At 40.7% G+C, this 12,385-nt stretch overlaps 1 protein-coding gene across 1 annotated transcript in view; it reads right to left on the bottom strand.

Moving 5' to 3' along the window:
• DPP6 (dipeptidyl peptidase like 6) overlaps positions 1-12,385 on the bottom strand; it is a 298,726-nt gene that overhangs the window by 76,588 nt on the left and 209,753 nt on the right. The window contains exons 9-10 of the mRNA XM_006018553.3: positions 5,262-5,416; positions 3,977-4,074 (exon numbers count right to left, since the gene is read on the bottom strand). Of these exons, the coding sequence (XP_006018615.1) occupies positions 3,977-4,074; positions 5,262-5,416 (253 nt within the window). The remainder of the gene's footprint in view (positions 1-3,976; positions 4,075-5,261; positions 5,417-12,385) is intronic.

Here is a 12,385-nt window from a genome sequence, read left to right as displayed (position 1 = left end):
TGGATCCTCCATCTTCCCTTTCTTCATGATGGGCACTATATTTGCCCCTTTCCAGTCCTCCAGAACCTCTCCTGATTGCAATGAGCTTCATTGGGATGTTAATTGGGAAGGTTTGTTCCTGCATCCTCTGTAAGACTTCTTCAAAATACAGCCAGCTCTCCTGGACATGCAGGGATGTAAATTCCATCTAAGTCCCATTAGGCAGCTTAGTATCTGGCCTTAGTAACATATCCAGGAATGTGGTGAATGTGGAATTGGGGTCCTGAAAATCATAGGTTATCAGCCAAGGCGCTAAGCCATACTACTTCTCTCTGAGTGGGCAAGTCATAAACTGAGACTTCTGCTTATTATGGAAAATCCTCATTTATCCAGTTACCCGGTCTCAACTGTGATATTGTGTGGTTTGCACATCTGTTGTACCCTGTAATAATCCTAGATGATGAACTCATTGAGAGAGGTACTGGTAGTACAGCCTGGAACATGAGACCCCAATTCTCCACTGTAATACAGATGAGGAATGATAAAAACTATTATAATTCACATTTGTTTTCACAGGAAATTGTTCGGAAAGATTCAGAAGTTTGTCAGGATTTATCTGGGCCACTGAAGAAGGTCAGGCTGCCTCATGTCATAAATCATCAAAAACAGTTTCATCCTGAGACTTTATTTTCATCACGAGACATTTCCCATCTAAGAACCACATGGATGGCTTGGAGTTAGCAATCTAAAACCAAACTATGAAGGCATCGTAATAATAGGAAATGGCATTGGCGATGCATAGGGGGTACATGTGGGTGCACGTGCACCCCCTGACATTGGCAGTGCACCCCCTGAGATTGGCCGCAGCCAACACTGCCAGCAGCATCTGCAGGCGGTCGCTGATCATGGCTCATGGCAGGGGCTCGCTGATCAAAAAGCTTGTTTGATGAGCTTTAGTTCGAGCGCTCCCATCACCATTTTTAAGCATGGGGATGCTGATACAGGAGATGTGGTGGTGCTTTAATTAGAGCAGCTTGTGGACCCACTCTAATTAAAGCATCCCCCCTCCCGGAGCGTGTGTAAGTGCCCATAATGCCTCAGTAGGAGTGGATATCAGGCCTGGGTAAGAGGCTGGCTCATGACCCTGTGTGTACTGTGTACAACCCAATAGAGCAGGCTATTTGCTACTTGCTCATTTTTAATTAAAAGATGCCTGGTGCTCAGAAACAAAGGGTTTTCATTAGGGTCACAGTTTGCTGCTTTTTTGGCAAACACATGAAATTGAAAATCAGAGGTTTTTTGTAACATTTTTCTGCAAAAATGTATATTTTGGGGTAAGTACATCCTGTTTTCAGCTTATGCAAATAGAAACATTTTACTACAAAATGGTACACTTTGACCAGAAACAGATTTCCAAAATAACATTTCTTTTATCTTCTTAATCTTTATTTTTACTGAAATATTTTTTGCATGGGGATTTTAGAAACAAATTTGAAATTTCCTATGAAAAATAACAGGAAAAATTATTTTCTAGCTCTCCTAGTTGCACTAAAGAATGTTTTAAGGGAACTTCAGCATATCAGGAAGAGCTGTGACATCATCATCCTGAACTGAGTCATGAACCTTTAGGTTTATTTACATTTAAATGTTTTACATAACACTTCTCTGCTTCGAGATCCTTTTAGAAGTACTCCTTTCCTCCTCAAAACTCCTTTTTGTAACCAACGTGACAGCCTATCCTCATTGTCAAGCCTAATGAAATGCAATCACACTAATCCTCTCATTTCAGAAAATACATGCATAATGAATATGTACCCCCATGGGTCTACCAGCAAGACTTGTTCTGTGTTCTGGGGTCTGGCAGTGTTAGGTTTTTGATGAAATATACAGGAAGGATTGTTAATTATGATATATTTTGCATTCTTTTACAATATCAATTATAATCAAATAAATACATTATAGTCATCCATACTAATTATAGCAAATGAACCCCAGACTGCACATATTTATTAGAGTACATGGAAGCTGCAGTTGCACAAATTAACTTTCAAGCAATTATTATAATAAAGCCAGGATGAAGAATGCCAATGTTAGCTTTCTTGTTTAAAGACTACTCTTTTTTCTGGTCAATACTCCAACAGAAAAATGGCAACATTCAAGGACAATGGTTTTGAGCTTTCCTGGGAACCAGTACTTATTGCATATAGACTTTAAATTCCTTTTGGAAAGGCAAGCCCTGTTATCTACATATTGAGTGTACTCATCCATGGTTCTGCAGTACCAATGGATCCATAACAGAGCACTTAAATAGCATGAAAAAAACACTACGAGGCACATTCTGACACTCTTTCCAGTGGAGGACAACTTACTCACAGAAGGTCCCGTGGCTTGGGACCACTTGTGTGGCACAGTGTACTCAACTAACTATCAGCTTTTTATGTATGTCATGTCCAGGGAAAATTACCCCCACCAGACTCGTGAGCCCTGTAAACATGCAAGTTCATTTGTTGTATGCAGTGTCTATAGGTTTACCTGGATTTGTTAATAGGCTCAAAGAAGCTAATTCTGCTCTCACTTATAATGGTGTAAATCCACTGAAGTTAGACTTGCACTTCAGATACTTGTCTGATTAAGGAAATCAGAATGTGGCCTCCAGTCTCCAGGCTTGGAAGTGACTGCTGTGAGCTAAAGCAATAAATTAGACCTGAAGGTAGACAGATTATAGCAGCTGCTTACTAGGGCCATGCAAAGCGGGCCCTATTCTATACGGATTCAGCCCGAATCAGGGACAGTAATCACTGTCCCTGATTCCATACAGCCGAATCCGAATCTGAAGATTCAATGCTGATTTGTAGAATCAGCGATTCAGACACAGCTTTAAAGTTTTTTCTATCTACCTTGAGGTAGCAGGCGCAGCTCGTGATCGCTGCGATGCTGGGGTGCATGGAGCGTCCCACAGGAGTGCAGGGGGCCCTCGATGTGTTCAGCGGCGAGTATAGAAGTGGACCAGAAGTACTTCCGGTCCACTTCAGGGTCTGCCAGGGAGTGCGCTGCCACCCCGCACACCTCCCTGGCTCAGCGATCGGCCATACAGGGACCCCTGGGTGCCCACCCCAGACCCAGGAGGCACCAGTCACCGAGCCAGGGGGGCGCCCCTGCACACTCCCCAGCAGACCCAGAATTGCCACTTCCATGTCTGCTGCCGAGCACGGTGAGGAGCCTCCTGTGCTTTTGTGGGCACTCCATGTGCCCCAGCATTGCAGCGTTCACGAGCCCCTGCTACCTAGAGGTACATAGAAAAAGCATTTAAAGCCGCCTATGTCCGAACTTCTGAATATTTCTGATTCTCCCTAAATTGATTCAGAGGTTCCAATTCAATTTGGAGGTTAAAGGATCCTCTGATTTGATTTTGACTCAGAGATTCGGCCACCAAATCGGGCTCTCTCTCTGCCAAATCGACTCAGGGACCAAAGCGTCACACAGTCCTACTGCTTACCTCAGTGCAGGATACTATTTTTTACAGACTTGTTTTCAAGCTTCCATGAAACCACAAAATGTAGGCCCGTGTTCATTTGAACATTTGAGCACGTGCTTAAAACCAAGTTAAATGGTTAACCTGTGTTTAAGTCCTGAACCAGCTGAGTTTCATGAGTGCTGCTGTTGTTCCTGTGTCTTAGCTTAGCATGACAGTCCCTCCATTTGCTGCATTATAGCACGGTCTTTACAATGTTCAAAAATAACATGCTTAAGGAATCTGCTGTTGTGGATTTTGGATCAATCAGAAAACTTCCCTCAGAAGAAAGCAGGATAATCCTAACTGTAATTATTTCAACAGGAAAGGAAATCACACTAAAAAAGGACATTTTTTTTCTGAGTTTCAAGGGGTTTTTTTTGGTTTGCAAAGACTGAAATTATTTAATAGCAGGGGAGTAAAGTAATGCTTTTGATTGAAAGTTATGGTGTAAGATTGGCAGGGACAACATACTAAGAAACATACCTCATTCTTTGATCATCAGGGGGAGTCATTTCCAGATCGTGTGTAGGTCCATTCAAACCAATCACGTGTAAAGAAATAGTTGGGTTTTCCATTCCAGCCTGGAAATTCAAAATAAATTACTTTAATTTATTGCAACTGAACACAGCCTAAAATACTGTGCCATGATAAAAAGTTACTACAGAAAGGGCTACACACAAAACGAACTTTTAATATATCAAAGTATAGGCAGGTTTTGTGTTAAAAGTCTGCAGAGGACCATCCAGAGCTAAAAAAAAAGCCATCTAACTTTTTAAAGTAGGCACTGAGGTATAAGCAATCTAGGTAGACAAAATGTGATTGCCCCTAGAATGAAATCTGGCTGAAATACTGAGACCAACACCTTTCATAAAGGTTGTGGTATGTTTTATGACAAGTGGACAGGATTTCAGTTTTACCCCTTGTTTGAAAATGGCAGGCTGTTCTTTAGCAGCAAGTTGGACATGATTAAATACCGACTTGTAGGAAAGAGCATTTCCCTCTGAATCAATACTTCTTCCTTTGACAATTCTTTGCATGTTTCCCCATGTAAAGGAGTAGCTCAGTTTGGCCCAACTTAACACACAGGATTGAGGTAGGTTAGATACCTTTTGCAGGTGGCTCTGTAGCATAGTACAATTACATACTACACTGTAAAAATTATGAGAACAATGATAATCATCTCCACCCATGGAGATCTGGACAAGGTGCTGCCCACCTTTGGTGATACTCTTTGGCATAGACCTGTTAAACTTCGGGTCTTTTCCATCTCTCTCATTTTCTTTCAGTAAAGCTAGAATGCAACCTGTCTCAAAAGGCAGAATATCTGTCCTGATGTTATGCTATGCTGAATTTTCTAGGAATGCCTACGTTATGCATTTTCTTCATGTGTCCTTTGATATAAAAAACACAAAAGTAACAAATATAATATCATTTATTTGCAGACACTCATGGGTAGATGAACTCCTGACATAAAAACCCAATTGCTTTTTTCCTTTGTACAAGGGGAAAATGTTCACATTGTACTTTTTCTCATTCAATTTTTGAATGACTAACACTAGCATCAGAAAAATGTGGTTTTGTAGATGCAAATAAAGAGTAATGAAGACTGCTATTCAACAGGGAACAACTGATCTTTTCTCTGTTTACTGCTTGCTTATGAAAATGCTCTATTACATATTCTCATAGCTGAGTCAGCTGGAAGCAAAAACCATGAAAAATTCAAAAAGTTAACACAACAAGGCTGTTTAAAGTTTTTATTTTCCCTCACCTTTGGATAATGATATGTTTTAACAGTAGGATAAAGACTGCCAGTGTATACAGGAATCTCCATGGTGGGGACTCTGGAGGCATTTATTGTTGCGTATGCTAACCTGGTGCCATCAGGAGACCACCAATGTGCAATATAGGTCTTCAAGATCTCCTCTAATTAAAACACAAACACACAGAGAGGCTATTAGAGGTAAATTACTAGTTAGCAATGAAATCAAACAGCACAGATCTGAAAATCCCAGGCTAATCACACTACAGCATAGAACCAACAGGAGTATCAGGAAACATGCTCATTAAATTAATGAGAGGCAAGGATTTCCTTAGGTGATATCTTTTATTGGACCAACTACATACTCAGGACAAGTTGAGCACATTTTTTAATACAAGGCATTATTCTTCAGGTCAGTTAATGCAAAATAATTGATATGATTGATAATTATTGGAAAGATGTAGGTTATTAGGCATAATTATTCTGCTCTAGGAACATCAGATTGCTAACAATATGACACTTGCTCAAGGCACTATAGAAGGCCCTCCGGTCACTGTAATAGAGGTACCACAGAGAGCGATGTGCCCATATATAACGTGGACTTGCTATACATATTGAGTGTTTGGATGTGTAATTCACCTCCAGTAACAAAGAATGATATGTCACGGTACTACTGGCCCTTTCAAAACATGACAAAGACTGCGATCTTGCTCTCTTGTTGCCTTGCAATGGCGTCACAAAATCTTGTAGATTGAACCTGCTGCAGCACTTGTCAAGGACTACATGTTCAACTTTCTTATCACTGTCCCAGGTTTGGAAAAGGTGACTCGTCTGCAACAGAGCATATAGCCTTGACATTTAATGTCATATCTGGCTTTAAAATTATACTCTCCTGATGCCACCTTGAATTTATCTTCATTTCACTTTTTGCACCAGTTTTTCACACCAATACACTGTAAACAGTAGAAGTAGAAATTAATGCTTTCTACCATTGGGATTCCAGGTGTAACGCAGCAGCATGGAGTGGTTGATCAGAGAGATTGGGATTCCAGGTGTAACGCAGCAGCATGGTGTGGGTGATCAGAGAAAAGCCAGTAAAATTATGCCTGAATTGAAGTGTGCATGTATGTGTAGGGGACAGTAACCAGAAAAAAACATACCTGGCATCATGGGAGGGCTGGGAATGTCCTTTATGCTGACCTGATATTAGCCCTAGACACTTTTATTTTCTACTACTTTTTCTAACCGTAACTTGCCTTTCTATAAAGACAGTTTCAGGTTCTGGATATATAAAAAGCCTGCAAAAAATAATATTTTGAAATCCTAAGCTTAGATTACTGGCATTTGGAAGACTAAAGCTCTCATTTTTGCAAAAGGGAATAACACAATCTATTTTCATTAAGAGGTTTAATATCATATGAGTCATCCTGATTAAACTGTGACAGAAGGGACCACATATGCTGTACAGAATGCTATGCAGGAAAACAGGTTTTATTCTTTTAATGTGAGACTAAGATCCATGAAGGCTGCAGAAATGGAGTTGCAGAGAATCCAGTCCTAGAAGTGACCATTGCGTTAGTAAGCTACTTCTACACTGCAGGAAGGATAGAGAGGACATTCAAACTTTTGGCCAATTCAGCGTTTTGGCCTATGGATTTTGTGCACAGCACTACTAAGAATTCCTGTGCCTGGTCTGCACTGCAAACAGACATGCACACCTTTATATGTGGCTTTTTGGACTTCCAGGGGTACACTGCATGCTCCAAGCTCTGTCCCATAAAACAACAAAAAAGCAGGCAATGAATTCTACATATTGCTGTATGGAGAAAGAGTTTAGACATGTTACATAACATATTTACTCTGTGTAAACTGTCCTAATTTTTTTTCTATAATATATAAATAGGAAAAAAGACATGTAGAAAACTTTGATGGTTTCATCCTATTTCCTCAGTACTCAGAACGACCAATGATAAGAACATCCTTCTACATAATTTGGCAAATGGTTGAAGATAAACTGTTTTGAATGGATGAGAATCACAAAACCTGAGTTTGAGAGCTGTTGGTCTGAGATGATGTGGATAAAATGAACATTTTTAATTGAAAAGCAAATCAAGCTTGTTGGAGGTCAGGGGCAGTTTTATTAAATCATATGATTAGGATATGGCCCATGATGACCACCACTGATTTTATCATTCATCAAGCTTTTAGTTCTTATGAACAGGGCCTTAATTTTTTATTGTTTAAAGCAGCTTTGTTAGAAAAATTCTTGACTGGGAGGGTTAGTTAGGGACAATCCTGCCTTGAGCATGGGGTTGGACCAGGTGGCTGCCTTCACACCAGCCCTACATGTCTATGATTCTATATTTTTAGCATCACATAATAAATAATGTGATACAATATTATACTGAGGTCATCAAAAGCTCTCTGGTTGCTTTAAATAGCTAGATAGCATTAATTCAATATTGGCAGTATTCCCCATGTTTAAGGATGATGTTTTTATACGTATAGGAAATGCTAAATACAGTGATATAATATTATTTTCCCATTTTTCAAGGCAGTGTTAAAAAGGTTGCGAGGACAACCACTGTTAAAAATTACTACTTTTATTAATCATACGGTGAATTCATCCAAATTTAATGGCAGCCCAAGACCTTCAAAGTAAAAGATAATGAGCACAAGTAGGAAAGATGTAATATTATACACAGCCTCTGATCTCCACTTGGCAAAATACTGTTGGAAAATTTTCATTGCATCGTCCTATATGTTATGTTATATATATATAAAATACTGCACTTGGCTTTCATATTAGTAGCTCATTAAAGAGATAATTAAGTGTTAAAAGGAAAGGGGCAAAAAGGGATGGCAAATGAATCCTTGACATTTTAGCATTAATTAGGAATGACTTTATTCAGCAAACATTGTCTCCAAGATCTCTGGCTTAATGAAGCAGTTCAGCTGAAGGTCACATGCCAAGTGAGGCTTTGGAGCAGATTTTGTAGGCCTTTGCTGCTGAGATTTAATTGCATGAACCTTTGCTTTGAAACAAAACCAGGATCTTGCCATTATTAGAGAAAGTAATTAGCTTTAGGAAACCAGGAAATGTATTTATGAAATAGAAAATGAGTATCAAAGAGCTGGAAATTAAAGTTATACTTGGGGCTGCTCTATCCCCCGTGTTCATATTCAATTTATTAATATAAGGAATAGTGACTTCCCTGTAGTAATTGGGGCTCTCCAAAAAGTTGTAGCCGACATAGCTCTTACTCTAGGCATGCACGTACCTCAGGTACAAGATGCGAAATTTTGGAACAACAGCATCCAGTGGAGCTACACGTATCATGTAACTCCTTATATAAGTGCAAAATGTTAAGGCGACTGCTAGAGTTTCTCTTCATTGACAAAGCATGTTGGATGTAGCCCCAGGGAATTTCTCAAGTTCTAAGCAGTTCTGGGGCTTTTAACTGTCCTAGCTCATGCAGCAAGAGTCTTGTCCATAAGTACGGCTGCTGCTGAGGGTGGCAGGTCACAGAGCTGCTTTAGTATTGGAAAAGGAACAAAACCCTCCTTGCTGTCAAACTGGGAAATCCATAGGACATCCTTACTCAGCTAGTTCTTCCAGATTATGTTTTTTCTCAATTTGCAAGTCTGGATTGCCCCAAATAAGTCCATTTGCACAAAAGCAAGAATTAAATTGTCAACTGTTAGCTAGGACAGCCCAGGCCCTTCAGTCAGCCCTGCCTACAGGCATCTCAGGCCCTTCTAAAAATGACTTTTTAAAAAAAAATTAAAAAGGACTGGCTGAAAAAGAGAGGGGAAAACAGAAGAAGAAAACAAAGAAAAAAAACAGTGAATGCTGACAAAAATCTGAAAAACCACAGAATACGTTCATCTTTAAATGTGGAAATAAGAACTGTAACATTTCCTCATTTTACCCCAAAATGCCAGCTCAGAATATTTGCATCATTTTATAATCTTTACTCTTGTTTTAAGCAAACTTCCTGGGCTACAGGGGTGCAGAGATTACTTGTAGGTCTTCAAATCCATGATCGCAGACAAACTGCCTAGAGTTTCAGGTGATGGAGTGAGGGGGAAGGTGGAAGTTGCCTACCAGAGCAGCACCCTGCATTGGCTGTCCATCTTCTATTACTTTTGCAGCTGAGCAGACGGAAAATGCTCTGCATGCATCTACCATACTTTTTGGAGGTGGAGGATGATAGGGGCACATAGAAGGAGTCCATTTGTTTCAAAAGGCAGCACTGCATAAAGGGCACCAAAAGCAGTGACCATCAGGCATGTGTCTGGCCATCTACTGCACGATTGTGCAAGTCAACAAAAGATGGGCCTCAAAGTGTCTCCATCTTTAATTTCCATTAATTTGTGATAAGCGTGCCCAGAAGAACAAGTGAAAAAGAATAAAAAGGCCCAGACCCTTTAAAAAAAAGCATTAATAAGTAACACATGGCTTCACATTTGTGGTAGGCAAGATATAGGCTTTTGTTTTCCCTCTAAAGATCGGAACAGGGAGGATGTCCTGGTGAGCTGCGGTAAGCTGTGTGGAACTGATCTTGCACTCATGCAGGCAGGTGTGCGGTCATTAACTTCAGTGGAGCTACTACACCAGTTTACACCAGTTGAGGAGTTCTCCTTATAGATAAATAGCCCTAACTGCTCAACCTTTTAGCTGCATCTACAGAAGCAGAGACCTTTTGAATCTTAAAAGGTCATATGCAGCCTCTAAGAAGGGGGAAATGGCTTGAAGGCACCTTGGATTTTTTATTTATAAAGAAAATCCATATCTGTTACACAATTATTCTGTTTGTGCTCCAAACTCCATGTTCTCTCATTCAGTAGGAAATCAAAACACCAGGCCCTTTGAATGTGATGCCCACAGGTGACAGCAGAGACAGAAAGTAAATATATTGATTCTCCTCTTTCCAACCACAAAATATTACATGCAATCTATAGATCCATTAAGCTCAGGCTATATTAATCTTCCCATGAGATTTTGCAAACTTTTCTCCATCAGAGAGACTTTGCTTTTCCTGTAGGTATTACTTTTCTTGCTAATGTGTTAAACTCTTCTTTGGACTATGGCAGCCCAAGAGAAGTTGGCAGTTAAATTTGTGGAGTACATTGCAGATCATGTTCACATCACCAAATATTTGGTGAGCTGAAGACACTGTATTGCTTTATTACAATTATTAATAAAAAGGAAGTTGAAGCAGAAAGAAATTAAAGTCTAACATAAAGGCCATGGCTCATGTTAGGACAGAAAGCTTGCTGAATTTGTCAGTAGGAACCATCAAAAGAAGATAAGAGGAAAGTGAGATCAGAGGAATGAAAGCAGGACTACGAAGAGTGAAAACAAAGGCTTCTGAGATAGGCAAACCCCAGGGGCTCTCATTGAAACATCAAATAAATACAAATGCTTATTTGACAGGTGCCATCTGTTTTAAAATCAATTACTAGACCATCTCAAGTCACCAACCACATGTCCAAGTACATTACCATTTTATAGTCTTAAAGCATGCAGTTTTATTCTGCTGGGGGAAATGCATTGTTCAGCTAGGACTTCGCTGACAATTTTGCAGCAATGCTCCAAAGACCACTCTGTCATATTTTGTATGTTCTTTAAAAGTTTTGGGCTCAGTTACTTTAGTGTAAACCCAGAGTAACCCCAATTAAATATCTTAGACTGGCATTACTGAGTGCATGTGTCCTGATGTGTCCAAAATTGTCTCATTATACATGTAGTGCCTGATTCAGTCACTTCACAGTATTTCCATACCAACACTACATGCTGATCTCACTGGGACCCAAGTAGCATTATTGACTACAGTAGAGTTACTCCCAATTTATTTTGGGGTGCCAGCAGATACAAGAAGAGAGAATTTATCCTGCAGCAGTGGTGTAACGTGGTTTTTATACCGTGGGCAGTGGCAGCGGCCACCAATCTTGTGCCCTATCTAAGGTAGGGATGATACTCTGCTCAGTCCTCCCTAGTTATGGTACTGTCCTGCAGCAATAGTAACAATAGTAGTAATACTACTAATAAAGTAATCTACATGGAATGGTATGTATACTGTAAGGAGAGACAGCAATGCAAGAAGGCAAACACTGAACATCCCCACTTCAAGGATCAAGCAAATCCCCAGAGCCCTGTGGGCAGAGCCCAACCTTTCTAAATGCATTCTCTCCACCTTGCAAGAAGGTCTGTCTTCAAGTAACTGCGCAAATCCAGGTTGCAGTAACTCCTTGTTCACATCAGACTGGGTAGGGCCCCCGGGCTCCTTTTCTAATATATATATCCAAAACAACCCCAAACGAATTACTGCGCATGACACAAAAGGCTCTGGGTCCATTTCAGTGCAAGCTGTAACTATTCATAATTTCTACCTTTGGTGTCAAATGTGCTTCACAACTCCAGAGCACTCAAAGCCAGGTGGCAGCAGAGCTATAGATATGCTGCTGCTCTGAGGCACAGAGCAGATGTACCCCAGGTAATGCCTGAATCCAAATGTCAGGCTGGAGGATTTAAAAAATCATAATTTCAGGGAAATGGGAACAGCCAGTCACTCTGAACCCCCTCCACCACAGGGGAGGCGTGGGCTGCAAATGCCATGATAATTTTTTCTTAGTCATGTAGTTGAATTATTTGGAACTTGAATCATTTTCTGCTCAGTCAGTCTTGCCATCTCCCTGCCTGACTCAGAGCCTTCTGTTCAGTCTCCAGCATTCACCAAGGAGATAAGGAGACACCTCCTCTCTGAAAAGTGACAGGCAGAAAAAGGGGTTTGTCAACCTGGCCAAAGCCCCTAGTATGGGATCCGATCCATCACTTAAAAGTGTTTATAGGTCAGGCACTGTCTGGTTGGAGGGCCACGTTTTGTCTTGGCTGGAGTGTAGGGCTGGAGACCAGAAAGATGCACCGGGGCTGACACTGGACTATTGCTCTGGCAAGCAGCACAGCTTCTCCTTCCAGCTGGGTAGGGTTTGCCACACATAGCTTGAGGTTCTGGGATCCTCAGTGGAAGCTAATTTCAGTGGGGCTGTGGGTGGTCCCCAGATAAACAGGCCTGTTTCAGGACCTGCAAACTATGTCCCCTTGGGAAACAAGGCAGGTAGCATGTCAT

This window comes from Alligator sinensis, unplaced genomic scaffold (genome assembly GCF_000455745.1).
Source record: "Alligator sinensis unplaced genomic scaffold, ASM45574v1 scaffold601_1, whole genome shotgun sequence".
NCBI lineage: Eukaryota > Metazoa > Chordata > Crocodylia > Alligatoridae > Alligator > Alligator sinensis.
Note: the sequence above shows the minus strand (reverse complement) of the source record. Positions and strands in the feature narration are given on the sequence as shown.